Source organism: Rhodofomes roseus, assembly GCF_022264815.1.
Source record: "Rhodofomes roseus strain CIRM-BRFM 1785 chromosome Unknown C8Q71scaffold_9, whole genome shotgun sequence".
Taxonomy (NCBI): Eukaryota; Fungi; Basidiomycota; class Agaricomycetes; order Polyporales; family Fomitopsidaceae; genus Rhodofomes; species Rhodofomes roseus.
Window position 1 is genome coordinate 180,402 of NW_025952965.1, and position 27,285 is coordinate 207,686.

Here is a 27,285-nt window from a genome sequence, read left to right on the forward strand (position 1 = left end):
CGCTGCGAGTGCCACGAAAGGGAAGCTCGAACCACCGGAGATTGACATCGATACAGTTTCGGCCCCCCCAGGTATGAGTACATCCGTAATACAAGGTTATGTCTTCTTCGTGGATCCTACACTTTCCTACCCTTCCTCCTTCGCTCTGCTTACTCCGCATCGCAGCACCCTTGCAGGTCCGCCGACCGCTTACGCCTTGAGGAAGTTTGCATGGACTGCAAGCCAAGCCAGCCCATTTGATCAGTGCCCGCGCAACAAGAAGAGCACGACTGTCATCATCAGACTTACAATGGACGTGATCCGCGCCAAAGGTCGAAATCTGCGGGAAGCACGCGCCAGGGCGAGGTCAGCACCACCGAGGAATTGCCGTGAGGGGGATTTGGAGAGACGCACGAAGAAGTAGCTGTGGTCGTAGCCCTCCTGGCTGCGCACCCGCACCTGTACCTCGTCGTACCCAGCGTCGCGCGCAGCCTTCAGGAAGTTCTCCGGGAGCAGCTGGCCCTGCTGGTAGAAGTTGTCGCCCGTGCCCTGCACACCGAGCCTCTGTGAGCATCCATCCTACCACACGGCGCAGCCGGGGAAGCGACTGACGTAGTCAATGAGGACGTGCAGCGGCTCTCTGTTCGTCTTGCCGATCAGCTCCGTCGCGTCGTACTTTTCTTTGGCCTCCTCGATGCCGCCCTGGAGGTAGCCCTTGAACGCCTTCTCGCCCCATGCACACTTGGTGGGGTTCGAGATTGGCGAGAAGGCGGAGGCGGAACGGAACTGTTTCTGCCCATTCAGCACAGAACTGAGGTAGAGTGTCAGCGCGCCGTGTCCGCCCATAGAGTGCCCGAAGATTGATTGGCGGGTCGTGTCCTGTGAACCAAGGCAGTGTGAGGACTCGCGACACGCTGAGCGGCTGAGTTGACATACGATTGGAAGACCGGACGCCTCAATGACCTCGGGGATTTCGACGGTGACGTGGGTGAGCATGTTGTAGTGCTTAGCATACTTCGGGTTCGTCGCGTTCAGGTAGAAGCCGGCGCCTTTGCGGAATGCAGCTTAGCCTGTGGCCTCACCGAAGCGAAGGCTACATTACATACCAGTACCAAAGTCCCAGTCGTTGTCTTCACCCTCAATGCCCGCGCCACGGGGGGAGGTGTCCGGGAACAGGATGGCGATCCCTTCCTGAGACGCGGGCCCGAGGAAGCTCCCTTTCTGGGCACTATATTGCAATTCAGCACCATATGCGATACGATTGCCGTAACAGACGTACCCATTGTCTTCCGTGCAGGTCAATCCCGAGAGGTAATACAGGATGGGGACCTTGCCATTGGCCGCGTTAGGGGGCAGGAACAGGTTAAACCTGGCGTCGAGCCCACCGAGGGCGGTACTCTGCGCGGCAGATAAGGTCTGGCTCAGACGGCCCTCGACTGCCTGCACAAGCCACCCACCTTGAACTTGTACTTGATGAGTTCGCCGCCAAAGGCCTTGTTGCTGGATAGCTTCTCGAGGGCGCTCATACCGTATCTGAATTGGAATGTCAGGCGTGCGCGCAGGGTGTTCGCGGCGGGCGGGGATAAGGAAGCGAGAGGATGGGATGTGGTGAGTGCAGCGCGCGAGCTGAGAAAGTGAGACGGGTTCGCGGACGGAACGGGGCGAGCATGACCGGGGACATCGATGATGACTTCATGTCCGGACCAGCCCCCGTTCTTTCTTCCTCCCATGCCTGATCACCCGATCGCCTCATCTGATCATCCCCGCCACAGGCACCCCGACCTCCTCCCGGTCGTACAGCATAGCGTAGAGAGCTCCAGATATTATGTGCATTATACGGAACTACCATACATCGTGTCGTGTGCATCGTGAGTTGCTAGCAAGACTGGATATGCGCTGTGAAGTCCCTTATCCAAGATGATACCTATATTGTACCTTCCGCCAATTTGTGTCACCGTTCCCCAGACTGTCCGTCCCTTTCCCCCGCACTCCTCTCCGCAGTCTCGCTGCCTTCGCGAACCAACGAACCGCCCTTCCCCAGACTATCCGCCATCTCGGCGCGCTCGCCCTCCCTCCGGATCTCCTCGCGCTCTTCCCGTTCTTCACTCGTCTCTCCTGCTGTCGCGCCCGGGGCAGCCCGACCCTCGTCGCTTGCCTCTCCCGCTGCCCGCGTTTCTCCGCTCGTGCCGGCACCTTCCTCTTGTCCTTGTCCCTCCACCACCCTCGCCAGGTGATCGGCTATGCCTAGATAGAACGTGACAGGCTTGAACTTGACCTCGCGTCCCATGATCTCTGCCCACTTGTAGCGCGCAGTGTTCACCCAGCCGATCAGATCGAGGTGGTTCACGCCTTCGAGTGTGCCGAGGTACGTTCCCTGCGCGTCACGTCTCAGTTACAAGAGAAACACAGAATGGAACGAACAGTAGAAAGCATACCCATTTGGCTGACTTGAGTGAGACTAGCCCGTCATTAGGGCCCTCTTTCTCCAAGACCACGGTATGTGACCATCTAGAATCAAAGCTTAGCACCTTTGGGCACGGCTCGTTACGAGCGATACTCACTTCCATGTGTCAATCAACCCTGGGTCGTAAGTCGCGCCCCAACTGAAGTACTTCACCCCGGGCACGTCCGGAGTGTCCTCGTTGAACTTCGCCATGTTCTCCACCGTCAGAAACTCGAACGCCTTGCCGTCGCCTCCGCCGTTCGGAAGAAGGTCAAGCAGTGAAAGGACGGACGGCATCCGGTCCCTGCCGATCGTCGAGAGAAAATGGTCCGCAAACGAGGAGCCCCGGTGCGGCGAGGAGATGGTCGTAATGCTAAGGACCTTGAAGGGCCGGTCGGTGAGATGGGTTGTTAGGTATCTGCAATCAAGGCCACCCTGTGGAAATGTGTTAGTTAGACTAGAATGGACAGCAACAAGGTGCAGATGCATACCATGCTGTGACCTATGTCGCGAGCCCTACGGTCTGCATGAGCACTCTAGCGTGACGAGGCGAGCCTATGCTCACCGATGAGGTGTACGCTCCGCCCAGGGTAGACTTCGCTGATCTTTTCGCAGAGTACCTTCGCCCGGTCAATGGGCGTGCTGGTCGCAGGTACGCGAGTCATCAGGACCTCAACGCCATTCGTTTCGAACGCCTCCTTGATGCCTCGCCAATGGGTGACCTGTAGAGACGCAATGGAGGGCCCGACGGTGACCGTGTCGAAGCCGAGGAGCCCGTGGCAGAACACGACAGGGTTCTTCGGCCCATAGTCTGTTAATAGCTACGTGAGTACGCTGAAGCACCTTCCCACTCTTAACCTACATTTCTTCTTTATGTGCTCCCTCTCAGCCTGCCTGCTCCCTCGCTGGTCCTCTTCGCTCAACATGTTATGCATGGCCTTGCTATCCACGCTCTCCTCTCCGCCGAACCAGTTCTTCAGCGAATCGGGTAGAAGGCTAATCTTCAGCTGCGGCGGCGATGCCGTGTGTATACTCCGACCTCGTTCGTGTATCGACCTAAGCGTATCCAGGGAAGACTGCGTAGACGACGTCGACATGGTACCAGAGCGCTGCCGCCCTAAGTGCGCGCGAGCGGGCGAGTGCGGTATTGCTAGAGGCTTCGGCGTAGGACTGTATAGAATGTCTAGGTCCCGTTCCCTGTCCGCATCGTGGTGCTGATCTGGGGCAAAAGGGTCGGTGTACCGTACCGGATTCTGGAATGCCTCCTCGTCGTATGGCTGCAAGGGCGGTGATATCGAGGCGCTGGGTAATGTGGTCCTTGTGAGTTCGGACAGGTAGCGTGGTGGGCGGGTCGCTCGGAAGTGTGGAGGGAGGCGAGCAGCCTCGGGGCGTGTAGGCAAGGAGACGAGAGATGAGGAGGACTTGTTGAAGCCCGTATGGTGTGCGGGAATGAGGAGAGGGTTGTCATTGAAGGCGTCCACCAATGCAGAGACGGCGGAGGATGGTGTGCTCAAGCCGGAGGAGGGGGTATCAACAGGAGATGAACGGGTCGGGGAAGGTGCTGGGGAGGACGAAAGGGATTTGGATGAGGAGTGCTTGCCTGATATCCAGCGAAGGACAGGGTGGGGCTTCTCCGAGCTCTGCGTATGACTTTGAGACGGTCCCGCCACTGGGAAAGTCAGACTCTGCGGTCGTGAGTGTGTCCGCGACCCCGAGCCCGCTCGGGCGCCCGCGGCGGCTGGTGCGCGCGGCGGCCTCATGTCTTGCTGCGTGTCCTTGCGACTCTGCTGGGACGAAAAGAGAGAGTGCAAGCGGGAGGTGACGGTGTTGCGGGAAGAGGGCTCGGTGCCGTTGTGCGGGGCGTAGCGGTCCATATGGCTGTCGGACTGGCCTCTGGCAGCCTCTGGCCCAGTCTGCTGCCAGCGGGTGCGGACGAGGAGCACTGACGCGTGGTCACGGCTGTGACGTCACGCGAATATTACTCGCGTCGCGCGTCTGGCCTTCGAGCTGTTGCACCGAGTCGCCTGAGAGTCGCATCTGTTCCTCGTCTGGTCGTCTTTCGGTATGAGCCAGCAGCCGAGCTTGCCTTCTGTACTGCCCTCTGCGCCTGCGCTTCAGGATGGTGCGCGCTCAATATCATTCCCACAGCAGGATCTGACATACGTCCCAGTCACGACAACACCTGCGCAACTGGAGACTGGCGTCGCTCGAGTAACGAACCCTAACGAGTAAGCAATGTTGCTTATGCAGCCTTGATGTTTCTGACAGGAACGATGCTACAGGACACCTATATACATCTGTGCGCTCGATAAGTGCAATAGACTGTTTCCTAACCGTGATCGTCTCATGGCCCACCGGAAACGCGACCATGACAGTGAAGAAACGGCCGATATCATCACCTGGAATGAATAAAGTTTGGTGACCGCGGTGCATCGATGCGGCGAAGGTCTCGTGCAGTCCCCCATGTGTTTCGGTGTGAGCATCCATTTCACTTGCTCGTGTGAGAAGGGCATTCATGTCGGCGGCAGGAATCCCGCATTCGAGCCTCCCGGACTGCTCGTGTCGGGCTCGTGTCTAGTCAGTCTCAGGCACGAGAAGCATAGACGGGTCTGCTGTTCGCGAGGGAACGAGCTCAACATTGGATGGTGCTATCCCAACACTAAACGCCTCTTCCCCGCGTACGGGGTTTCCGAAGCTCGGACGTCGCCCACGCAGACAACGCCGTATCCCCCAGGGGTATCTTTGCGACATCTCTACTCTGCTGTAACGTTACCAGAGCTTAAGCTCAACGGCTGTCCTCCGTCTGAATAGCACAGTGTCACACGAGATTGGCCCTGCTGGCTAATATGTCTCAGAAAGACCTTCCAGTGTCTGGTCTGTGTATATGTAGATTGGGTGCATGCTCTCGGCGATCCAGAGACGCGACTGCTCCCAATATGTCAGCTGGTATGCAGCGCTGGAGCTGCCGCACTGCGGCGAGGACCGACCATCTGGCTCTGCGCCCACCTGTGTCCAGGGTGCAGCGCGATAGCCATTGCGAGACGAATAGATGGATTGAAAAGTCTAAAGTGAATCTAGAGTCTCTCGCCCCGAAGTATGCGGGAGTAGGAGTCGGTGCCGCTGGAAGGCGTAGGCGCCGGCGGGACAACGGGCAAACAGACACAAACGGAATCAGCGCGAGGCGGTTGCCAGCAAGCGCGCGTCGCGAAGGCCAGGTACGAGTGCTCTGTCCACCGCTCATTCAGGCGGGCCTGCTGAGCATCCTCGTCGGCGTCCTGTCCTCCTCCCCTCCTCTCAACCACCGACCTCTCTTCGCCGTGCGCACCGTGCGCCCTCTGCCGCCATACAGTCCCTGTTTGGTACCAGATCCAGAAGAATGTCCTTCTTCTCACGGAAGAAGCACAATCCCCCGCCGCAGCCTGCAAACGTCGCTGTCGTCCAAAGCCCCAGCGCCGCTCTAGCTCAGCTCCAGCAGCCGTCGATTCCCCAGGGCCCGGCGAAGCAGCTCGCGAAGGAGTCCAGCTACGAGAGGTGAGCGTCGTATCCGCGTTTCGTGGCAGGGCTATATCCGCGCTTCGGGTTTCATATCATTTTACGTCCTTACGTTCTTTCGCATTGCACTCCATGTCGTCGTTCCGGAAGCCCAACCCATTTCTAACGCAAACGCGCAGCGGCCTCAATGGGCGAGGCAGCCCGAACGTTGTCATGAATGGCGTGCCCCCGCAAGTCCAGCGCGAGCGCCAGGGCCGCAACGGCAGTGTGAACGTAGACTCCGTCAATGGCAGTCCTATGGGCTTACAGCAGGCCGCACCGCAGCCCTCCGTTCAAGGTCCATCTGGCCAGCAGCAGGCCCAACAGGCCCAACAGCAGCAGCAGCGACCAGCATATCCATGGTCACAGCGTCGGCTACAACTTCCACCTCCAGTCACCATCCCGAAGCCGGGAGTCGCTCCTCCGACGAACCCATCACCATCACCCTTCCCTCGGTACGGCCACGCGCTGCCTGCGACGGCCACCGCGACAGGCGAGCTATTCCTGTTTGGTGGGCTTGTCAAGGAGACCGTCAGGAATGACCTGTACCTGCTATCGACACGGGATTTGTCAGCGACACTCCTGCAGACGGCTGGTGAGGTGCCAAGCCCTCGCGTCGGACATGCAAGCGCGCTTGTTGGGAGTGTTCTTATCGTCTGGGGTGGTGATACGAAGACGAATGGGAAGGCAAAGCCTGGCGATAAACAGGATGATGGGTTGTATCTGCTGAACCTTGGTGCGTTTCGTCCGTCGTCACTGTGCGACTACGTACTCAATGTCGTCTGCGGCGTTCAGTTTCGCGAGAATGGACACGAGTAGCGACATATGGCCCTGCTCCCGTTGGCCGATATGGTCATGCTGTCACCATGGTCGGATCCAAGTTCTACGTGTTCGGTGGCCAAGTGGATGGCGAGTTCTTGAACGACCTCTGGGCGTTCGATCTCAATTCTCGTAAGTCGCCTCGTAAGTCACTAGCAACTTAGCCCGGACTGAGCTCAACTTTCTGCAGTCCGAACGAAAGCTCAGTGGGAACTTGTTGAGCCCGCGGAAGGCTCGCCACGGCCCGCACAGCGGACGGGGCACGCCTGCGTGACCTTTGAGAACAAGATCTTCCTGTCAGTCAGCCCTTGATTGATCAAGATCACTGTTCTGACCTAACGGCATCCCTAGCTTCGGCGGCACTGATTGCCAATATCATTACAACGACACTTGGGTCTTCGATACCATCACCAATACGTGGTCGGAACTAACGTGTATAGGCTTCATCCCGTCTCCAAGAGAAGGTCATGCTGCTGCTCTGGTCGACGATGTCGTGTATGTGTTCGGCGGTAGAGGTGTTGACGGGAAAGACCTTGGTGATCTGGGCGCGTTCAAGATCTCCAGTGAGTACCACAGATATAGTCAATCACGACCCTCCTTTGACACCAGTATAGACCAGCGTTGGTATATGTTCCAGAAGATGGGCCCCGCGCCTACTCCTCGCTCTGGGCATGCCATGGCATCAATGGGGTCTCGCGTATTCGTACTTGGAGGCTTGGGTGGAGAATCTCTCGGAAACCCGGCTAAGTCAGATGACCCGACTCTCATTCACGTCTTGGATACGAGTACGTCTTCGTGATAGCTTCATAGAATGCCTTATACTGATTGCGTTTTTTGCAGAGCATATCAAGTATCCCAGCTCAGACAAATCAAACGCGATCACTCCTAGTAATGGTGGAGCAACTACCCGGAAGACTTCGATTACAGGTCCGCAAGCGGCTCCTGGCGCGTCTGTCAATGGCAGCCGACCAATATCCCCCGAGCAACAGATGTCCGATGTCGAAGAGGTCCGCAGAGCGCTATCTCCCCCGAACGCGCGATCGAGGACCCCTAATGGCATGACTCAACAGTCTCTGTCGGGTATCGCCCAAGTCATGCCAAGGCGCGGCAACGATGAGATGGACGGCGGCGACAGCAGTCCTGAGCACTCCACGACCGATGTGCACGAGCGTGCGCGTACGCCAGACCAAGGTCAAGGCCGTGCGAAGAGCCCACAGCTTTACGCCGGTGCCAGTCGTGCGACATCTCCTGTTGGCCCTGGCGATGGTCAGGAGCCCATAAGTATGGCAACTGCGATGATGAGCAGGAACGGTGTCTCGGGGCGAAGCCCATCCCCGAACGTTGACAGGAGCAGGGCACCCACGGATGCGTTCTACTCTGCCAAAGCTGGCTCGCCTATCCCCAACGGTTCGCCGTACAGCAAGGGGTCGACTGGCAACGTGACGGCCGACCTCATTCGGGACCTCAAGCAGAAGGAGGCCGAGGTGGAGGCGATGAAAAAGCGGGATGCTTGGATGCGCGCGGCCCTGTCCAAGGCGGCGCGCTCAGGCTTCATCTACGACCAGTCCGAGGGTGACATACTTGCAAGTGCGGACGAAGACGACATCGACGGCCAGAAGGTCGCGCAGATGATTGTCAACTTCAAGCAGTTGCATGCGAAGCTGCAGGTGAGGATAACTATGCTGATGGTTGATGTTCCACGCATGCTGATTGTGTTGGGCAGGCAAACCTCATGGAGCAGGCTCACGCAGCGTCGGTGCGCGTGCAGGAGGCTGAAGGCATCCGGGCTAGTGCTCTGCAGGAGGCTGCTTTCTATCGCGCGAAGGTCGCTGCGATGGAGAGTGGTTCTGGAGCGGACATCGCCCGTGCAGAGCGAGATCGCACGGCCGAGCTCGAGCGGCAGCTTTCGTCGGCTATGGCTGAGGCCACCGAAAGAGAGCGAAAGATCAGGGAGCTGCGCGATTCTCTTGCTTTGCAGACCACGATCGCGGAGCAGGCCGAGGCTCGGGCCGACGACGCCCTCAGACGCGCCGACCTGCTGTCCCAGTCGCACGATCGCAGCTCGGAGGCATACATGGCACTACAGGAGAAGCACACCGGCGTCGAATCCGCTCTGAGGGAACATGCTACTCGCCTCCTTGAGCAGAGTTCCATCATCGAGCAACGCGAGGCGGACCATTTGAGGGCTGAGACTCAGCTCAAGGAGCTCATGTTCTCGCACGAGCAGCATATCCGTACCCTGGAGCAGGCGCGTGGGGCCATGGAGGCCGCATCTGCTCGTGCTACAGAAGTCGATCGCCAGCACCTTCGTGCGCGCGACCAGGCGGCCCAGCTGGAGGCGGATTTAGCGGACCTGCGAGGCGAGCTGGAAGCACGTACGACAGAGGCCGAGAATGCTCGCGTGCGCATCTTGGAGCTGGAGAACTCGTGGGCAAAGTCTCGGGAAGAGGCGGACGCGCTTCGTGCCGTCACCACCGGGAGCTTAGGCGAGCTGCTCGACTCTCATCGTGACCTCAGGAGTGATGAGGATCGTCTCGCTCGCGGCCATGCGGAGAAGGTTGAGGCGCTGCAGCGCGAGATCTCGTCGCTACGCGACATGCTGAGGGACGTAACGCGGCGTGCTGATGAGACACAGTCGGAGCTCAATCGCGAGCGCCGCAAGGCGCAGGAGGCCGACTCAGAGACGTTGTCTTTACGTTCTCAGATTGCTGGTCTCCGGATGCAGTTGTCGAACGCACTGGCGGAGGGTGGTCGACTACGCAAGGATCTCCTCGCGAAAGATACCGAACTCCTTGCGCACATCAAGGAGGCTTCCACTGCGACAATACGACACGGAACGCTCCGGAAGTATTTGGCCGACCACGGTATCGTTGCCGAAGGCGAAGATCTGCCCTCCCCTTCAGGAGGCGTGTCACCAGCACGACTCGCAAATCTCGAGAACAAGCTGGCAGAAGCGATGCGGTTGCAGGAGATGACGGAGCGTGATCTACAATCTGCCTTGCGGCAGAAAGAGGAAGCGGAGACGCAGCTGGACACGTTGTCGGCTGAGTTAGAGCGGCTGCGTGCGTCTCGAAGCCCCGTGCGTCAGAACGGCGTAGACAGCGGCTCTGAGGCTCGCGTTCTGGAGGCTGAACGTAAACTCGACGAAACTGAAGCGAGCTACAAGGCTCGTCTGCAGCAACTCGAGGAGGACTATCAGCTTGCGGTGCATTACGTCAAGTGAGCACATTTATGAGTGTCTAATTAATATATACCCGGTCTGACTATGATTGCCTTAGGGGGACGGAGAAAATGATGCGCAAGATGAAGGACGAGCTAACCAAACAGAAGGCCCTCAACCAAAGCATCCAGTCGGAGCTTGATCGAGGATCAAGCATCGAGCCCGGTTCATCAGCCTCTTCTCGTGTCCGGGGCATGAACGGCCGTGGCACGCCTTCATCAGACGATGGCCACGAGCTCTTGCGGAACCAACTCACAGACGCCCAGCGTCAAGTTCAACGTCTGAACAACGATAACCGGGAGCTTCGCGAACGCATTGACGCCCTCGAGCGCGATCTCGAACACATGCGAGACAACGTCATTGCATCTCAACGCGAGTCTGACGAGCGACTCTCCCGCATCGAGGAGCTCGAGCAAGACGTCGAGCGACTACAAAATTCGCTGGTCATCGCTCGTGGTGGCCACGATGAAACGTTGCTGGAGCAGCTCAGCAACGAGAACACGACGCTCAAGCGGGAGAACGAGCAGCTCCAGCATAAAATCGGTCTCCTACTAGAGGTGGATCAGCCTCCGTTTGGTCATGGACGACCAATCTCCGGTGTCTCAGAGCGACCGGTGAGCACGTCTAGTTCAGAAAACGCTATGGCGTTTGAGCACTTGTCGACCCAGCTGGATGACTGGCAACGACAGCTGGCCAGCTCGATGAGCAATCGGCGGCCTCTCATGGACTATGATTCGAATTCACCGGGACATGAGCGTACGAGATCCCGTTCATGACACTCATTTGGTATTTATTTGCATATACCCTAGTCACTCATTACCGCTCGATTTTGTTTTCGCACATCTCACTCTAGGCTACTCTGTCAACTGCTGTCTCGTGGTATATTCCTCGGTAAAATATTAGACTAGCGCTTCGAATATGAATGCTGTACTAATTCGCTCATGACGACCCCGCAGCGCGCTGGGTCCATTCAATAGCTTTCGCTTTGACAGCATTTGCACCTTCCTCGTCACCAATACGACGTTCTAATTCAAGCCACTTCTTGAAGAACGCCCTGCATCGAGTGATGAGTTACACCGTCACATTGTGAGCGACAGATACGCACTTCGCCTTATGACTGGTCATCTTGAGAGAGAGCACCCGATCAAGTATGTTTCTTGAAGGACGTCAGGGAGAGACGAAGACACGGAGGCGAAAGTGACGTACCTCACGCTCATTATGTCGCCCTGTCCTGCCTCCATATCTATGTAAACAGACCACAGGTCCCATCGCTTCGGATGGGAGTCGACAATGCCCTCGAATACTGTCTTGCCACGCTCTGGATCACCGAACTTGTACTCAAGCTGGGCAAACTTCGAGATCGTCTTGAGGTCTGCAAAAGGAGTTTCGGTAAATGGGATCACTTCAGGACTGCAGAGTACTCACGTTTCCGTTTCTCCAGACTCTGCAGACTACGCGGCAACAGCTTACGGGCCTCCTCCAGCTTGCCCCGCTTCAGGTAGTGTTCTCCAAAGAGAGTCCAGACCTTCGAACTTTGCCCGAATTTCTTGCAAGTGCGCTTGTACATCTCCTCAGCTTTCTATCGTGCACATGAGTGATGATAATCCGCGACATGAGACACAAGTACTTGCCTCAGACTTGCCGCTCTGGTCGAAGATGGCAGCCATGCGCAGATGAATCGTCTTGGAGTCGTTGTGCCGCGCCGCGTCCTTGAACGCCGCTTCGAGGGATTCGTCGGTCCCGTAGACATTCTCGAGGTTGAGCAGAGCAGTCCACACGTTGAGCTTTTCCTGCTCCTCGCGGAAGTTGATGGTTCGCAGCGCCCGTTTGGCAATCTCTCGTGCCTTATCCACTTCGGATATCTGCAACTGGAAAGACATATACTGGATCCATAGATAAGAAGAATTCGGTGATCCGAGAAGGACTCGCTCGAAGTCAGAGTTGGACTCCGGGACCTTTGTGTGCATGTCCGCTGTGAGGTCCTGTTCGATCTCCTTACGCTTTCGTCTCTTCTTTTTGCGTTCCTGTCCATCGTCTTCGTCATCGTCTGATGAAGACATGCCAACGTCGGACTCAAGGTCTTGGGAAGTCGTCCATTGAAAGCCTTCCTTCAGATCGAGCGACAATGAGAGAGCATTTGAGGTGCCTGTCTTCGCCTGAGAGCTGCGTCGCCGATCGTCGGCGTCGATGTTCATGTCAACGTCCATGACACCCTGATCAGCATCGGATTGGGACTCATCGTCGGAGTCGTCTTCATCTGATGCAGATTGGTCCAAGTGTGCCACGTCCAACGCGTGCATCTCTGCATCTTCATCGTCTACAACTCCAAGAGCGTCATCGGCGCCATCCTCTTGGGCGTCCTCCTCAGATTCGCTCATCTCGAAGTCACTTTCGGCAAAGTAGGAAGGTTTGAGACCAAAAGAGATTCGTCGTTTCTCGGTATCGATTGAGAGAATGACAGCCTTTACATGGTCGCCTTCGCGGAAGCTTCGCAAGGCTAACGTAACGTCCGCATCCTTGTTATCGGAGAGCTGAACGCGACGGATGAGTGACGAACAGAGTGTCATGGCGACCCACTTACCTCAGACTTGTGGCACAGCCCACTGACTTTAGAGCCTTCGATCTCGACGAAGATACCGTAGTCTTCGATTTTCTTAACACGGCCGTCGACTTTCTGGCCCTCAGCCAGGTCGGCAAGAGTGACACTGGGACGCATGTCTCTTTGAAGATCACCGGAACGGAACGACATCTCAACCTGTTTCTTCTCGCGGTTGATGCTATCAAGCTTATTAGCCGCATATGCAGACACTGGGCCATAGAACCCACCTCAGAATACGTCCTTTGACAAGCTGATTCGCAGAGAAATGATTCTTCCATTCCTTCACGTACTACAAAGCATTCTGTCAGCCATTGGACGTGCATGATGCACTGCGCCTTACCTGATCGAACAGTTCCTTGATCTGAACGCGCGCGTCGATGTTACGACCAAGCATGACGAAAAGACCATGATCCGCGACGTTCTTGACGAATCCGCGAACAGTGTCGCCGACCTTGAGATTATTCAGATCCTTGATCTCCTTGTCCACGACAGTCTTGTCCTGGTCGGGATGCATGCGCGAAAGTCGAGTGGACAATGTCAGCTGCCGCTTCTCCTTATCGACGGCGAGTACAACTGCCTTCAATATAGCGTCAACGGGAGGGAAGGGTGCTCCTGATTCATAGTCGTCGGAAACGTCAGTGGGGTGAAGTGTGCCGGAAATGGTGTTCGTCAACTTGACGAGGGCGCCCTGTCGCCCGTGACGAATTACCCGACCACCGACAAGCTGACCAACCTGGATCGTATCCAGACTCAGCGAACTCTTGTGCAGCAAGACATCCTTCTCCTTAGGCTTGGTAGCAACCAGTACGATTCCCTTGTCGGGGTTCCGGGATACGACAACGAGTTCCTGCAGCTTCTCTTCGACCTTCAATGACGCCCGAAGCTGCGCCGCGGAGACTCCCCGCTTGTTGGCCAGGTTATTGAGCGAGAGTAGGGCGCGGACTTGCGTCGGTTGCAAGATCACAACGACCTTCTCCTTTTGTATCTCAGCAACAACACCCTCAACAGAGTCTCCGATCTCGACGCCGCTGATGTCCGTGATGGCTGCCTTGAAGTTCGGCGCTGCCTGTCGAATACTGGCAAGGATGCGAGAACTCTCGTTGTCAACAGAGAGAATCTTAACCTTCACCGGCTTGCCGACCGGGAACGCTTCAGACAGAGAACCAACCGCGGTCTCGCTGTCGAACAATGAGCCCGACAAGCACATATTGTTGTGGTAGGACTAACCTCGCTTCACGCGCCGGAACGATGGCCTTCAGATTGTTGTAAAATTCGACCTGGACGCTCTTGTCTGAAGCTTTGAAGACGACTGCATGGGTAATGGGCCCTTCCCTCGCATCCTCAAGCCCCGACACTATCGGTAGAGTAGAGTCGATTAGTGTCTTCTTCGCAGTCAAGACAATCCGTCTACGTTCCGGGTCGACAACGAGGACCTATTTGCGAGAGTGAATACGCAGTATTGAATGTCACATCGATACCACGTACTCGGCACTTAATAGTCCCGCCAGGTTTGAAGCGTTTCTGAGGGTGCTTCAATGGAATATCGGCGTAGTGGTTTGGCCAGATGACACCGTCCACCGTGCCCGAGATGGATACGAACAACGCTGAGTCCGTCAGTTTCTTGACTGTGCCTTTGATAACCTCGCCGACTTGCACCTCGCCGACCTGCAGGAACTTCTGTTGGAGAACTGATTGCCGGAAGGAGAGCTGCAGGTATCCGTCCAAAGGGAAGTACCCGGTGACACGAGCCTTGTGCACGGTTCCGATCTTCCAGTGACCAGACGATGCTGACAGGGACGGGACGTGGTCGTCCGATACTTGAGATATCTGGAACGATCATACGTAAGTCCACAGACGTCAATTAGTCTCAAGTCGAGTTCGTGCACTCACATGGACATGACCTTCCACGTCGTCCGATGCCTCTACAACTAATCCGCGCGCAGTTTCGACACGGATGACCTTCACCGCATCCAACATGGTCCCTATGGGGTACACATCCGGGAGACTAGATCCTGCCACGCTCTTTGGAGCCATCAGGATGAGATGCTCTGCCAAGGACAAGGCAAATCGAGGCGGGCTAGAAGGATTGATGTCGTAGAGGATCCTGGCCTTGACCTTTTGTCCGACCTTGTAGTTCTGTTCTGGGTCACCCGGTGCAAGGTGATATTGGTCAACTGTGCCACCGAAGTACCCCAGAACTTGCAAATTGAGGCCGTCAGGGACCACGGCAGTGATTAGTGACTGCACCAGGGTGCCAGGAAGGATGGAGGTTACACTCGTCACTTCTGTGAGCTAAAGTGGCATGTCGCGTCAGAGCGACAATCGTGAAGAGTACAGTTCTACAAACCGATGAGGTACTGCAGGTCGCCGAATCGGCGGTGACATTGCAGGTCCTGCCATTTCCAGACGTCTTTGTGACAGCGACGTCCAGTAGACCGCCGATGTGAAGATTCTTAGGTTCGTCGAAGGGTCCCTTCGCGGCGTCCTTGAAGGACAAAAAACCGGAAACATCGGAGATGCCGAGATCGAGAATATAACCATGGTCTTCCTTGCTCTTGACGGCCGCAGTAAGCGTCTGGGTTGAAGCAAGGTCATTATGAGTCCATCCATTCCTTTCACATAAAGAATATGTGTACACACAAAGCCAGTGCGAAGGTCGGTCTTCGATACGCCGTCGTTCACTTTGCTCGGTACGAGACTGAGCTCGACTCTACGACTTGCTTTCTGTATCTCGTCTCGAGCTCGAGAAAGACCAGTAGGATCCGTGGTACCGGGCGCGTGGACAGCTGAGACGACAGCACGTACGTACTGTCCTACGCGGAAAACTTGAAATAATTCGGGAACCCGGGGCTTTGGGACTCCTTCCGCTGCATCTTCGCCGTCGGATGAAGAGGATGCATCGTCCTCGTCCATTGCCTCAAGCATGGACGTGAGTTGAGAGGATATCTCTGTGATAGGGACATGCGCGAATAGTTGGTTGGGTAGAGAGATGATGAGAGCAAGAGGCTGTATAGACACAATTTGCCCAAGGACCTTCATTCCTGGAGCAACTCGCTGATACCCAAACGATGAGTTAAAATGTGACTTGAGAGAGTCATTTGTCGCACCTTATAGTTCAAATGCTCGACACGGATTGCATCTCCCTTCTCCCCTTTGGCTGCCTTCTTCCCAGAGGCTGGTACGGCTGACTTCCGTTTCTTACGTTCTTCCGTCTTGTCCTAGCAGTATATGTGTGAGCATATATTCAAGGTACGAGAGGATTGGATTGTCCCGCCAATACGGCGACTTACGGTGAATAGCTCGTCATTTGCCTCCTTGGCTGCTTCGGCACGAATTGCCTTGACCTCTAACGGAGTGAAACTTGTTCCGCCGCCTCGAGGAAAATCAACTTCTCCAACCACAACATTTGACGAGGTAGATGCATGGACGTCAGCGCCCTTGTCCTTCGATGCCGCGCTCTCGGTCTTGGTCTTCTTGCTTTTAGGATTCACAGACGCGTCCTCCAGAGCGCGTTTCTTGTGAGCAGCCATGATTCGAGCAGGACTAGAGCAAATGGCAGAGTCGGCTTGAGGCTTGGAGGATGTTTTGAATAAGAAATCCGCCCTGCTGCACGGCTGGAGATGGAAGAAGCACTGCTCTTCGACCGAGTGCATGTAATTCGAGCCAAAATTTCAGCCACCGGGAAGATCTAGATCTGCGCACGATCCGGCGCCAAGTCAGACGCGTCCTCGGGCTCGACGAGCGCTTCATCGTCCTCACGTTCATCCCTGCGTTCGTCACTCACGAGCCGTCTTCATTTCTTTCCATTGATCATTCAGCATGGGTGAGGAAAGGCTCGCTGCTTGAAATTCAGTGTAACATGCTGATTTGTCTGTACAGATTACCAGGTATAGTCTTTGTACATGCCATGCTGAGCGACGATTGCTCATCGAGTGCAGAATCGAGTCGGCTCCAAGTTCGGAGGTGGCGGTGTTGCCGGTGCTTCAGAGACGAATGTCGATAGGAGGGAACGTTTGAGAAAGCTAGCTCTTGAGACTATTGATCTCGCCAAGGTACGTCTCACTGTGCTGTTGTTTCAGGGAACTCTCATGACGGCTATGTAGGACCCATACATCCTCCGCAACCACCTTGGTTCTTTGGAATGCCGACTATGTCTCACCCTTCATACCAACGAGGGCTCATACCTTGCGCACACGCAAGGCAAAAAGCATCAGACCAATCTCGCCCGGCGTGCCGCGCGCGACCTGAAGGAGACACAGCTGATGATCGCACCTGCTCAAAGTAATGTGCAGCGAAAAGTCTTCTTAAAGATTGGTCGCCCCGGTTACCGCGTCACGAAAGTTCGTGACAGGGACACGGGAAAAGAAGGAATGATGGTGCAGGTGCACTTGCCACAAATCAAGCCTGGCGTGATCCCCAGGAGACGGTTCATGAGTGCTTGGGAGCAGAAGAGAGAGCCGCCAAATAAAGCCTATCAGTACCTAATTGTGAGTCCATATCCCACTACATCTTCCCGAGCTCATCCTTCATCATTCTAAGGTCGCAGCGGAGCCGTACGAGACGATTGCGTTTCGTATCCCCGCCCGAGAAATCGAGGATGAGTCGGACGACGCCGGATACTGGAACTGGTCGCATTGGGACCCAGACACCAAGCAGTATAGTTTCCAGTTCATGTTCCGTCTTCGCTACTGATTTCCCCACTGTATCATCATGCATTGCTGTCGAGTCTGCCATTCGGTGACGCCGTTGATACTGCCTTATGCGATATGATTTCTGACTAGGTTCTTTGCCAGCCAATGGTGCGATAGTATGCAGAAGAGTACAGCATGGTTGTGCAGGTATCTAACACTCGACAAATCCGTCATTACTGGAAGCACCGGTATGGGTGATGCATGCTAGAGCGCGAGAACTCAGGAATGGGAATCGACGATTCGACATTTAGGTCTTACCGCAAAAATCACCGTCATCATCGTAGATGACACGGTCAGCACCCGGGCTACCGCCGTCGTAAGCGGACCCAGACTCGAGTGGGTACTCGTAGAACGTTCCGCTGCATGACGGGAAGTCGAAGCCCTGTATGCGATCTCTGTGGGCTCACCGCCGGGCGTTGAGGTGAAGTACTGCTTACCTCATAGTCATGGTATTGATGAGGGTAGTCCCTACAGGAACTAGGTAAGGGTACGTCTCACTTTAGATCATGCGACTACTTACCCTGAACCTCCGTCCTTTGCAGCCTCTATGCCGTCCTTGATATCGGAAGAGGTGTATGAGTTGCCTATATGTGTCGGTGAGGGTTCAGTAATCGTTCAGTCCAATGACATAGACTACATCTCATGTGGTGCACTGACCACCGCAGGTGCATCCGCTGGATTGACGTTTTGCGACGAGTCCTGCCGCCTGGCAGCTAACCAGGAGCGCCGAGAGCAAAATGCAGGCCGCAGAGAACTTCATTAGGACCGAGGAAAGGTTGCGAAGTGAGGCAAGGCTAGGCTCGTTGTGGTTGCCCGACGACAGCCAGTCTCTTATATGTCTCTTTACATTGGAATTGCATCCGCGTTTGAACATATGGGCACCCTACTCGGCACGCACAGTTGTGCTTCAGGGTGCATGTGCGACTGGTCAGATCGCCCCGCAAGCACGTTTGCGCGCCGCTTCCTCTCTCGAGCCTTAGCGACGACAGCGTCTCCGAAGCCCTGCCTCCCGATATCTGTAACGTCCGGTAGGAAGAATGCTGGCGCACTCATTCTTCAGCACATGGTATACCTTCTGTAATCATACCACATCGCTATGGGAGCATGTGCACTACGTTCTACCGCACGAGGTCACATCGCACGCCGATATATGCTCAAGGTGGATGCAGCTTCGCCGAGTCCCATGTCTGATACTTACGAAATTATGCAGGGTTGGGCGCCGCATGTGGGGCGCAGTGTGATTGATACGCATCCCCGACCATGTGTAGAACGATATATCAGCATGCATTCGTTATCATTCGCTCCTGGCAGTTCCATATAGTACATTGTTGCGTGACTTGCTCAGCCTTGGCCGACTAGTCACTACACGAAGTACCTCCTCCTCCTCGGGAAATACACCTGTAGCGCTCCGACGTGGCTACCGTGTCTATGTATATAGGTATGATACTCTGTTGGTCACCTCGTCGACGTACAGTAACAGCTTATGAGCGTGGCGAAACCGATAGAGTTGAGCATCAGTGCACCGCTACAATTCACGTATCGGTGATTCGTAACAGTGTACAATGACATGCAATTGCAACGACATACAAGTACATAGAGGTTAGAGCGGATCAACAGTCCACAACGTAACACTGCAAGTAAGTAAGCGAGGGGTGGTTACAGCGATGCTACAGAGCGGAAGACATTGGCGATTACAACAGGAGCGTGTTCTATAGCATTGACAGGAGATACGATGAGCATACCGAGTATCCGTAACTTGCAACGAGATGTAAAGTATTAGTAAATGGCGACAACAGCCCAAGATACGAAACAAGTCCGTGGTCATAAAACACAAGCAGGGATTGCATGATTATAATGGCAGACCAGAAGGGCAGAAAACGTGAAGTCGTTAGTCAAATATGACGGGAGTAGTGTTCACCGCTGACTCGGCAGTCAGATCAGCAACACGCCAACATTGCTCCGGGGTTTCACTCGACACCATGAATACCATGGCTCACCGTAGCTTCCTCGTCAGCTTGCTCAGCTTCCTTGCAACCTTTGGTTCTCTCGCAAGCTCGCGCTGGATCTCCTCTTCTTTTACGCGATCCCTCATCCACACGCCACTCGTGACACGCTCGACTGCCCTGCCGTGCTGGCTGTCACCGACGACGCGGGCCGCGAACATCGCTGCAGCAGCGTTCGACGGAGCCATCTCGGGCCCAACCAAAGGTGTGGATGCATTGTTAACAGATCGCTTGCGCAAGACCTTCGGTCCGGCAGAGATAGATACAGACTGTGGCCTGTTCTGTCCTTGGCTAGCGGCCCTCGCGAGGTTCGTGCTCTCTTGACCTTGCGCGATAGGCGGCGGGCGATGCGACATGGAATGATGTGACATATGCCGTCCGCCGTGAGCGTGGATGTCTCCGTGCCTGGGTGGGCCCTCCTCCAAATGTCTACCCTGGGGTATCGCCTGCGCCCTGTGTAGCTGTGCTAGCCGAGCAGCCTCAGCCTTGCGTTGGTCCTCAAGGGGCTGCAGGGGAGTAGGCATGATAAGCTGCTTAGGCCGATGACGCGGCGGTAGCGGTGCCTGTGACTGGGAGCGGCGCGGAGGAAGAGGGATATCGGGACGGGGTAGCGCCGACTCGTTCTGGGACGATGTCATGTACATTGACGATGGTCTCGACTGGGGTGGGGGCGGAGGCGGAGGCATAGCCGCTTGGGGCGGACGCAGAGGCTGCTGTGGGGGTAACGCACTCTGAGCAACAGGCGGAGGCGGAGGCCTTGGTATCTCAATGCCGTTATACGCCTCGTCTACCGAACCCTGCTTCAACGGAGGTCGTACTTCAGGCCTCGAAGGCGACTCGAACCGTACGTGGGATCGTTGCGATGGCCACTGCTGCAGCGTCGGACGTACGGGGTCGCTGGGCTGGGATGGCACGGCAGCGGTTGGCGGCTGAGGAAGTGGGCCAACAGGAGCTAGTTGTGGAGGCAGTCCACGATGAGCCCTGGACGGTCCAGGTAACTGCTGAGGTGAACCCTGTGTGGCTGGCTGAGACACAGGCTGAGATCGCGAAGGTGTCTTCCTGAGCTTCCCTGTCTCAGTGGAAGCGAGCGCTGTGGGAGGCAAAGGCGGGGCCCCAGGCGTGTAAGCAGGCTGATCCTGGCTATATGGGTTGAATGGAGGGGAGTGATTCGCATCCACAGGAGCTTGCGGTCGATACGGGGGTTGCATAGCCTGATACAAGGCGCCCGAAGGGAAGATTTGTCCAGGCTCAACACTAAAGGACATCGTACTCGGCTTCTTCTGGAGACGCTACGAGAGTCAGAGGTGACGTCAGGTCCACGATGAATCACGAAATGGCAAACACGTACCGGCCTGTCCGAACCGTCGTTCCTAGAGGCGGCGCCATGGCCATCCCCCTCCTTCCTCCGCTGGCTGAGCGAACGTGTGACGAGCTCATACGGACTCTCATGGTGCCACGCAACGCCACGCGGGTCCGTCTCGTCTAGTTCGTCGATACGGTCCAGGTCGCGCGGCGCGGTAATACTCGGGCGCCTACTGCGCTGCCGTTTCACGGCCTGGCCGGGCTGCTGTTCCCTGCTTCGGCCTCTCTGTGGTTGATCGCCAGGCTGTGACTGAGACAGGCTTCTGTTGGGCAATTGGGGTTGGCTTGTCACTGGTGCTGGAGATGGCACTGTAGCAGATCGCACGAGCGTGGGAGGCGGCGGGGGTCGTACATGAAGTTCTGGAGCGGAATGGTTGTGTGAGGGTCGAGGTGGGCGAGCCGTCGTAGCAGGCGGTAAGTCGGCGCTCGTACCCGGAATAGGCACCGGCGCCTGAGCAGGAGTGCGAGAGCGGGGAAGGCCGACGGAGGAGGTCCGAGGAGGAGGATTGACACGGGCTGGAGGCGCCGTAACCGGTACAGGAACCTCGGCCGGTGCTGGGACGGGAGGGACGGACGGTGTATTATCCTCCCTGGGTAGATTGGCTGAAGATGCGGATGGTGTTGTTGGTACAGAGGAGTTGCGAGGCGAAGAAACGGTCGATGATGGCGGGGACGCTCCAGGCGTATGTTGTAGGGAAGAGGAGTGGCTGCTCGTGCTCGAACCTGACTCTGCACTGGAGGCATACGAAACAGGCGGTTGCCACACGGCATGATGAGGAAACATAGACGAAGCGGAAATCATGCGCTGTGACATCAAAGGAGGGGGCGGTCCGGCTTGTCGTGGAGGGGCTAGATGATAATCCTTCGGCGGGACCGGGGGGCTCGAGGATACATATGGAGTTGATCGCGACTGCCTATGGTGTGTCGAACTTGACGAATGATACATCGGGGCACGGCCTGGTTGGAGGGATGGCGGGATCTGTCGCAAGGAAGTGGGCTCGCGCGCTAGCCACCACGCGGAGTGAAGTCAGTGGAGTGCAGGCAGAGAGAGCAGGTGCAACTCACGAGGGGGTGCTGGAGCAGCACGAAACTGTTCGTTGGCGGTCATGATGAAGTGCGGATTGTCGCGAGGATCAGGCGAGAAGGAACGGTCATGAAGTTGGTGCAGCGGGGCGGGGTGGAGGCGCGCGTCCGCGATCGTAGCGGTCGTAGTCGAGTGGACAGGAAATGCAGGGGAAGGCAAGGGCGAGGGCAGTGGATAAGATATAGGCTGGTACGGAGGAGGAGGCGACGACGCAGACCCACGCGGCGGGTAGTTACGGTCGGGATAGTCAAATTCATGGCCTACATAATCGAGGAAGTCCGGATCCGCGACTGCGTCCGGGTGGTTTTGGAGGACATCGAGGTGATTGTATACGTACATGATTGGTCCACTGCGGGCCATGACGGCGGCGGGAGGGCAAGGGCAGAGAACGTGAGGCTAGCGAAGGGCGCACTGCACTGGCTGCAGGCGGTCGAGCATGGGTACTGTCCGCCAGGCGCCCGGGCTTCGCGACCGCGTTCACATCGTTTCAGGCAGTGGCCACGTGCTCCCCCGAACGCGTCCACGCGCGCTCTCTCTCGCCAAACGCGTCCATCGCTCATCCTTGCTCGGCTCTGTCATGGACGCTGCTGTCCTTCGCGCGGAACTGAAGGCATGGGAACGCGACTTCAGGAGCAAGCATTCTCGTAATCCGACTGTCGAGGAGATCAAGGACCAGCCGGCCATAGGTACGTCGTCCCCTCAGCCTTCATCTCCGAGCCTGACCTCGGACGCCCCTGCAGCTGCCAAATACAAACTCTACAAGTCTGTGTCCAAATCGGCCACATCGTCATTCGTTGCAAAGCCGCCCCCCGCGCGTTCATCTACGCCTCCCAGATCGCAGTCGCGTCAGAGTACCCGTCCATCCACGTCCTCCTTGCTGCCGAAGGCCCGCGCCGTCAAGGTCGACCCACCAATACAAACCACAAATCCGTTTTCTCCTGTCAAGAAGAAGCCCCGGTCAGCGGATTCTGGCTCGCCATCTGCGGCTTCATCAACGAAGCTATCAGAACACGCCCCTCACTTCAACCCATTTACGACTCCTACCAAGAACAAGTCATCTACGAAACCAAAGCCCTCTGCCCCGCGTCGGAGCCCCTCCCCGGATCCCTTTCCCCTTATACAGGTCTCTCAGGCCTCCCATTCCCCTTCTGCTGCGCGCACCCCCTCCAGCAAATCCGCCGTGACCCGCGCTCGCAAGCGTCTCCGTGGAGAGCCGGTTTCGCCCTCTCCTGTCAAAGAGAAGAGGGCACGCGTCGGCTCTCAGCGCGCGCTCAACCTCTCGAGCACGCTTCTAGACAGCGATGATGATGACACCCAGCATACTGTCGGGGCCGCAGAGGAGACATTCCTCGAGGCAACCCCTATGAAGCCTCCACCGGGCGGTAGGTCGTTTCGGGTCCTCTTCGATGAGGTCCTTCCGACCGCGCAGGTGGCCTCGCGGCAGCCCACCAACCGCACCCTCTCACGGACCATGTCGGCGGCCTCCAAGCCGAACGGCTTCAGCAACAAACGGGCCCGATCACGAGCCATGTCGCCGTCATCTTCTGAAGATGAAGGTGACGACTGGGAGAACGGGACTAAACTCAAGAGTCTCATGACGTCCGCCAACACTCTCCATGTTGTCAAAAGCCCTTCCCTGCAGCCCAAGAGGCCATCCAATGGACCTGGGAAGTCGGTGCTTCCTTCAGCTATGCTGCCAGGCAAAGATGACTTGCGGTCGGAGAAGGGACCTCTGAAAGGTCCAGCTCCCAAGGGCCCGCTTCCCAGGGGGAAGACGCCTTTGGGACCTGTTGACGCCAGTAGCGCAGGCCGATTAATTGGCAAACGAGCCCGTCCTGACGGTCGAGATGTTCCCACAACAATGGACATCACAGATGGCCTCCGCGAAACGAAAAGCATCGACCACGTACCGTTTCTGCCTCCTACTCCGCCCCGCGCCGACACCACACATTCGAGGCCGGGCATCGCGAACGATAAAGGCAAAGGCAAGGCCGCCGCCGTGTTCAGTCGGAAGAAGGCGAGGCTGCTTGAGCAGCTGGGTGGCGATGGAATCAGTGACGACAGCGCGGATAGTGAAGAGGATGACAGCCATGTGAAGCTCAAGGAACACAGTTGGAATGCAGTAAGAAGAACGTCATCCGCACTTGCCGACGAACTGGATGACCCAGAGTTCGAATGGCCTGCTCACCCCGCGCATCCTCCTGACTCTCCTTCCGTGGATTCTCTTGTGGCCAAGGAGGGCACCGTGGAGGTGCACTTGAGGGACGACTTGAAGCGCATTCTCTCTTTGTCACCACATAAGCGGACCGAGGCAGAGGAGAGAAAGCTCGCGGATGCGGTACTCTACGGTAGGCGCGAGAGCCACTATGATGCCAAAGGAATGGAGGTATGGGACGTAGGTGAGATGAGCGAAGGAGCTGAAGGGATGAGTGGAGATGGAGAAGATGATTGGGAGGGCGAGCCCGTTCCGTGGGAGGTCGGAGAGCTGTAGGATAGCAGGCGTTATGGTCAACGTGCATCTGAGGGGATGAACACCTGTCAGAGCAGCAAGGCAAATGTCGTACGTCCGTCTTCGGCCTGCAGACTCCTCGGCTAATGATCTAGGTACAGCCTTGTCCCATGTGTACCTGTAGGCGTTGCTCGTACTGTATCGTTTTTGTTTGCTCGAGCGAATGAGCCGACCGCCTTTCGACCCTACCCGTCGACTGAGAACGCGTCCGTAGCGTGTCGCGACCTGCGCGGTGCACGTGCACCGTGTTATGGGCGGTTATCCGTCTTCGACGCGTCGCGACCTGCTCGCGCGGACTCGTTTCGACGGCTCCTGCCTCATTGATACAGCATGCAGACAAGATATGCCGGCCATCTTCCTGCTCTTCACAACGGACTATCTATATCTTTGGCCCACCATAGGCCAATGTATGCCAAGACTCACAGACATTGCTCGTGTCCTTCATCCCGCACACCTCGCCTCGCTGCTTCACTGCCCCACAATGCGCCTGCACACTGCTCTCGACGTGCGCCTACTATTAATCTGCGCTCAGTTCGTTCACTGACTTTCCCACCTTGCTACGATCCGCAAGCCTGCCGACCACCGAGCCATCTCCTGACGATCCACACCCATCCACGCGCTTCGTCGAGAATAAGTATCCAGTCGCTGTCCGAAGGACCATGTCTCCCCCACCGAGTCTTTCGCGACACTCTTCTCTCGCAAACCGCTTCTCATCTGCGCTTCCGACCAAACGACCCCGTCTCCCGAGCCTGCGCTCTCGCGAGTCCGACGCTTCTCTGAACGGCACCAATTCACGCCGCAATTCTTATCAGCCTTATTCAGTCTACCAACAAACTATGTATCCAACCATCCTCCGCGACCCTGATGCGACCAATAAACTATTGGAGGCTATCCTCGAGACACCGGGAGGACGTCGATCCCTCTCGCGCCTGGCGCGCACTTGCAAGGCATTCTCAGAGCCAGTACTCGACATTATTTGGCGCGACCTTGACTCGTTCAACCCTCTGATCGGGCTTTTCCCGGCCACGCTCCTCAAGCGGGCTCGTCGTCCTGGTCTCGGTCTGGTATGCTTTTGAATTGTACCGTCTTCTGCATCGGTGCTCAGTTAAAATCAAACTAGGCGAGGAACCCAGAGCCCGACGACTGGGCCCGACTTCTTGCATACGGCGAACGCGTACGCAGCATCTCCTATGTGGAGAGCTCCGGGAGCGTCTCCCCGACCATCTTCCCCGTCTTCGAGGAACTCCGTCCCAAGAACTGGCTCCTTCCAAACCTCACCTCGCTCACCTGGAAGTCGGAGACATCCGCGGGCCTCGAGAGGTGCAGGCTCTTTCTGGGCCCAGAGCTGCGTAGTCTTACCATGGAAGTCGGCACAAAGCACCCCAAGCTGCACGACCTACTCGTGGAAGTCGCGTCGCATGCACGCCTCTCGGCGCTTTCCTTCACGCTGCACACGAACCTCCCCGACCATTTCACCGACATTTTCCAGAACAACATCGCACTCGAGAAGGTGTGCATCGCCGCGCCTGGCGCGCTCGCCTCGCGTGTGGGCAAGTGGACTGCATCATTGCCCGCTCTGCATAGCCTCCAGATCGACCTTACTGGTCGGACGACGACCGCAGTGGAAGGTTTCTTCGACGACATCAGTCCTGGCTCAGGCTACTCGACGCCGAGCTCTGTGGGCGGGACGGACAGCGGTGTCTTCTCTGGAGAGGAGTTCGACTTCTCCGAGGTCCGCAAGTCTGCGGCGCGCCTTACACGAGACGGGCCTCGCCATGGCGCCTTCGCGGCTCTATCGAATTTGAAGCTGTCCGGGGACGCGGCTAACGTCGCTACCTTCCTGAAGCATATCACTAGCCCGCTCACGACCCTCGAGATCGTCATAGATGATCCACCGGCGTCCGAGGACTGGCAGGACGTCTGCGGGCTCGTGTGCGAGCAATTTGGATACACCCTCCAGAACTTCCGCGTGAGCGCATCTTCTGCTTCGCGGTTCTCGGAGCTGGTCCGCTCGACGTCCAGAGGTGGCGATGCTCCTACACGGTACCTCCCTCTCAGCCACTTGTCTTACCTTCCTCGCCTCATCTGCCTCGACATCGACCTGCCTGAGTCGGTCGTATTCTCTCAAGAGGACGTGGCCCATCTGGCGAACATATGTCCATCGCTTGAGATCCTACGACTTTGCCCTTCGGCCCGCTTCCCTCCATCAGTCGGCCCGCCACCTCTGACGCTCAATGGACTTGCGCCTCTCACCCAGAATTGCCGTGGGCTGCACACGCTGGCAGTCGTTGTAAACGCAACCGAAGGGACGGAAGCCACGTTTTCGACCCGTGCTGTCTCATCTCGCTCGCTTCTCCGTTTGAATGTGGGCCATTCCTACATCAGGGATCCGCTGCAGGTCGCCGTGCTTCTCAGCCATCTCGCTCCTCACCTTGACATCCTCAGGTGGTTCCACGAGAAGAACCGCGCAGGAGTTATCGAGGTCAACGCTGCGTCGTGGCAGAAGGTATCCGAGTTCCTGCCCTACCTTCAGGACATCCGACTCCGAGAGAGGCAGCAGCAGGCGCCTCCGCCCGCCCCCGTCTACGTGCCTCCGCCGACTGTCGAGAAAGCAGTCGACGCGACAGTGGTTACTGTGGACCAGGGCACGCTAGCATTACCTGAAGTCGAGGATGAGGGTGTCCAAGCCGAAGTCGAGCTTGTGGAAATGGGCGTGCAGATGAGCCCCGAAGTGGAGTCCGTGTCCATCGATGCCACACCGTTGCTCATCGACACAGGTGTCATGGTCATTCCAGCGGTCGCAGAGCATGCCGTTGATGCGCACCCGGACTTCGAAGAGAAGGCCACCGGCGTGGACGACGAAATCCTCTCCGAAACAGCGTCGACCCAGACAAGCGAAAAGCCATCCGTGCTGGCGCACATGCCTCCACCGGCGATGAGTGTGCTCTCCCTCACCGTTGCCGTCTACCGTTTCTACACGTATCCACTCCGATACATGTTCTCCTTCTTGCCGCCACTCTCATGGTCATCGTCTCCGCAGATCGA

General features: G+C 56.9%; 10 protein-coding genes across 10 annotated transcripts; 5 read left to right on the plus strand and 5 right to left on the minus strand.

Annotated features, from left to right (window-relative positions):
* Window positions 1-21: 21 nt before the first annotated feature.
* On the minus strand, window positions 22-1,728 carry C8Q71DRAFT_756361 (carbohydrate esterase family 1 protein). The gene is made up of 8 exons (XM_047923593.1): window positions 1,437-1,728; window positions 1,259-1,377; window positions 1,086-1,207; window positions 916-1,028; window positions 592-858; window positions 394-528; window positions 289-319; window positions 22-215 (listed from the first exon to the last, which is right to left on the minus strand). The coding sequence occupies exons 1-8, from the start codon at window positions 1,707-1,709 to the stop codon at window positions 190-192; spliced, it is 1,086 nt and encodes a 361-aa protein (XP_047779149.1). The 5' UTR covers window positions 1,710-1,728; the 3' UTR covers window positions 22-189.
* A 66-nt stretch (window positions 1,729-1,794) lies between these two features.
* On the minus strand, window positions 1,795-4,372 carry C8Q71DRAFT_756363 (alpha/beta-hydrolase). The gene is made up of 6 exons (XM_047923594.1): window positions 3,285-4,372; window positions 2,988-3,233; window positions 2,914-2,924; window positions 2,541-2,857; window positions 2,415-2,487; window positions 1,795-2,353 (listed from the first exon to the last, which is right to left on the minus strand). Exons 1-6 carry the CDS (start codon window positions 4,294-4,296, stop codon window positions 1,931-1,933), a joined length of 2,082 nt encoding a protein of 693 aa, XP_047779150.1. The 5' UTR covers window positions 4,297-4,372; the 3' UTR covers window positions 1,795-1,930.
* Window positions 4,373-4,435: 63 nt separating this feature from the next.
* On the plus strand, window positions 4,436-5,165 carry C8Q71DRAFT_580148 (uncharacterized protein). The gene is made up of 4 exons (XM_047919488.1): window positions 4,436-4,544; window positions 4,593-4,650; window positions 4,705-4,897; window positions 4,951-5,165. The coding sequence occupies exons 1-3, from the start codon at window positions 4,487-4,489 to the stop codon at window positions 4,832-4,834; spliced, it is 246 nt and encodes an 81-aa protein (XP_047779151.1). The 5' UTR covers window positions 4,436-4,486; the 3' UTR covers window positions 4,835-4,897; window positions 4,951-5,165.
* Window positions 5,166-5,798: 633 nt separating this feature from the next.
* On the plus strand, window positions 5,799-10,768 carry C8Q71DRAFT_857314 (uncharacterized protein; the record flags this gene model as incomplete). Its single annotated transcript, XM_047927400.1, has 9 exons — window positions 5,799-5,953; window positions 6,094-6,689; window positions 6,749-6,904; window positions 6,963-7,068; window positions 7,124-7,335; window positions 7,387-7,557; window positions 7,613-8,439; window positions 8,496-9,991; window positions 10,051-10,768. The coding sequence occupies 9 exons, from the start codon at window positions 5,799-5,801 to the stop codon at window positions 10,766-10,768; spliced, it is 4,437 nt and encodes a 1,478-aa protein (XP_047779152.1).
* An 81-nt stretch (window positions 10,769-10,849) lies between these two features.
* C8Q71DRAFT_580175 (uncharacterized protein) lies at window positions 10,850-16,222 on the minus strand. Its single transcript, XM_047919489.1, has 15 exons — window positions 15,882-16,222; window positions 15,699-15,809; window positions 15,232-15,645; window positions 14,939-15,166; window positions 14,482-14,883; window positions 14,077-14,418; window positions 13,819-14,024; window positions 12,932-13,769; window positions 12,819-12,880; window positions 12,574-12,769; window positions 11,620-12,523; window positions 11,418-11,567; window positions 11,199-11,364; window positions 11,098-11,148; window positions 10,850-11,046 (listed from the first exon to the last, which is right to left on the minus strand). Exons 1-15 carry the CDS (start codon window positions 16,119-16,121, stop codon window positions 10,932-10,934), a joined length of 4,425 nt encoding a protein of 1,474 aa, XP_047779153.1. The 5' UTR covers window positions 16,122-16,222; the 3' UTR covers window positions 10,850-10,931.
* A 188-nt stretch (window positions 16,223-16,410) lies between these two features.
* C8Q71DRAFT_723354 (uncharacterized protein) lies at window positions 16,411-17,283 on the plus strand (the record flags this gene model as incomplete). The annotated part of the gene is made up of 5 exons (XM_047921581.1): window positions 16,411-16,414; window positions 16,471-16,478; window positions 16,530-16,643; window positions 16,695-17,078; window positions 17,131-17,283. 5 exons carry the CDS (start codon window positions 16,411-16,413, stop codon window positions 17,281-17,283), a joined length of 663 nt encoding a protein of 220 aa, XP_047779154.1.
* On the minus strand, window positions 17,282-18,437 carry C8Q71DRAFT_580220 (Ribonuclease/ribotoxin). The gene is made up of 5 exons (XM_047919490.1): window positions 17,940-18,437; window positions 17,803-17,866; window positions 17,720-17,750; window positions 17,541-17,664; window positions 17,282-17,486 (listed from the first exon to the last, which is right to left on the minus strand). The coding sequence occupies exons 1-5, from the start codon at window positions 18,154-18,156 to the stop codon at window positions 17,434-17,436; spliced, it is 489 nt and encodes a 162-aa protein (XP_047779155.1). The 5' UTR covers window positions 18,157-18,437; the 3' UTR covers window positions 17,282-17,433.
* A 358-nt stretch (window positions 18,438-18,795) lies between these two features.
* On the minus strand, window positions 18,796-22,180 carry C8Q71DRAFT_756390 (uncharacterized protein). The gene is made up of 3 exons (XM_047923595.1): window positions 21,713-22,180; window positions 20,634-21,652; window positions 18,796-20,574 (listed from the first exon to the last, which is right to left on the minus strand). Exons 1-3 carry the CDS (start codon window positions 22,089-22,091, stop codon window positions 19,276-19,278), a joined length of 2,697 nt encoding a protein of 898 aa, XP_047779156.1. The 5' UTR covers window positions 22,092-22,180; the 3' UTR covers window positions 18,796-19,275.
* Window positions 22,181-22,250: 70 nt separating this feature from the next.
* Window positions 22,251-24,429, plus strand: C8Q71DRAFT_756395 (uncharacterized protein). The gene is made up of 3 exons (XM_047923596.1): window positions 22,251-22,417; window positions 22,472-24,291; window positions 24,342-24,429. Exons 1-2 carry the CDS (start codon window positions 22,309-22,311, stop codon window positions 24,220-24,222), a joined length of 1,860 nt encoding a protein of 619 aa, XP_047779157.1. The 5' UTR covers window positions 22,251-22,308; the 3' UTR covers window positions 24,223-24,291; window positions 24,342-24,429.
* Window positions 24,430-24,899: 470 nt separating this feature from the next.
* On the plus strand, window positions 24,900-27,253 carry C8Q71DRAFT_687894 (uncharacterized protein; the record flags this gene model as incomplete). The annotated part of the gene is made up of 2 exons (XM_047919823.1): window positions 24,900-25,304; window positions 25,361-27,253. Coding segments are annotated over 2 exons (2,298 nt in total), but the record flags the coding sequence as incomplete, so codon positions are not given.
* Between the last annotated feature and the right edge of the window lie 32 nt (window positions 27,254-27,285).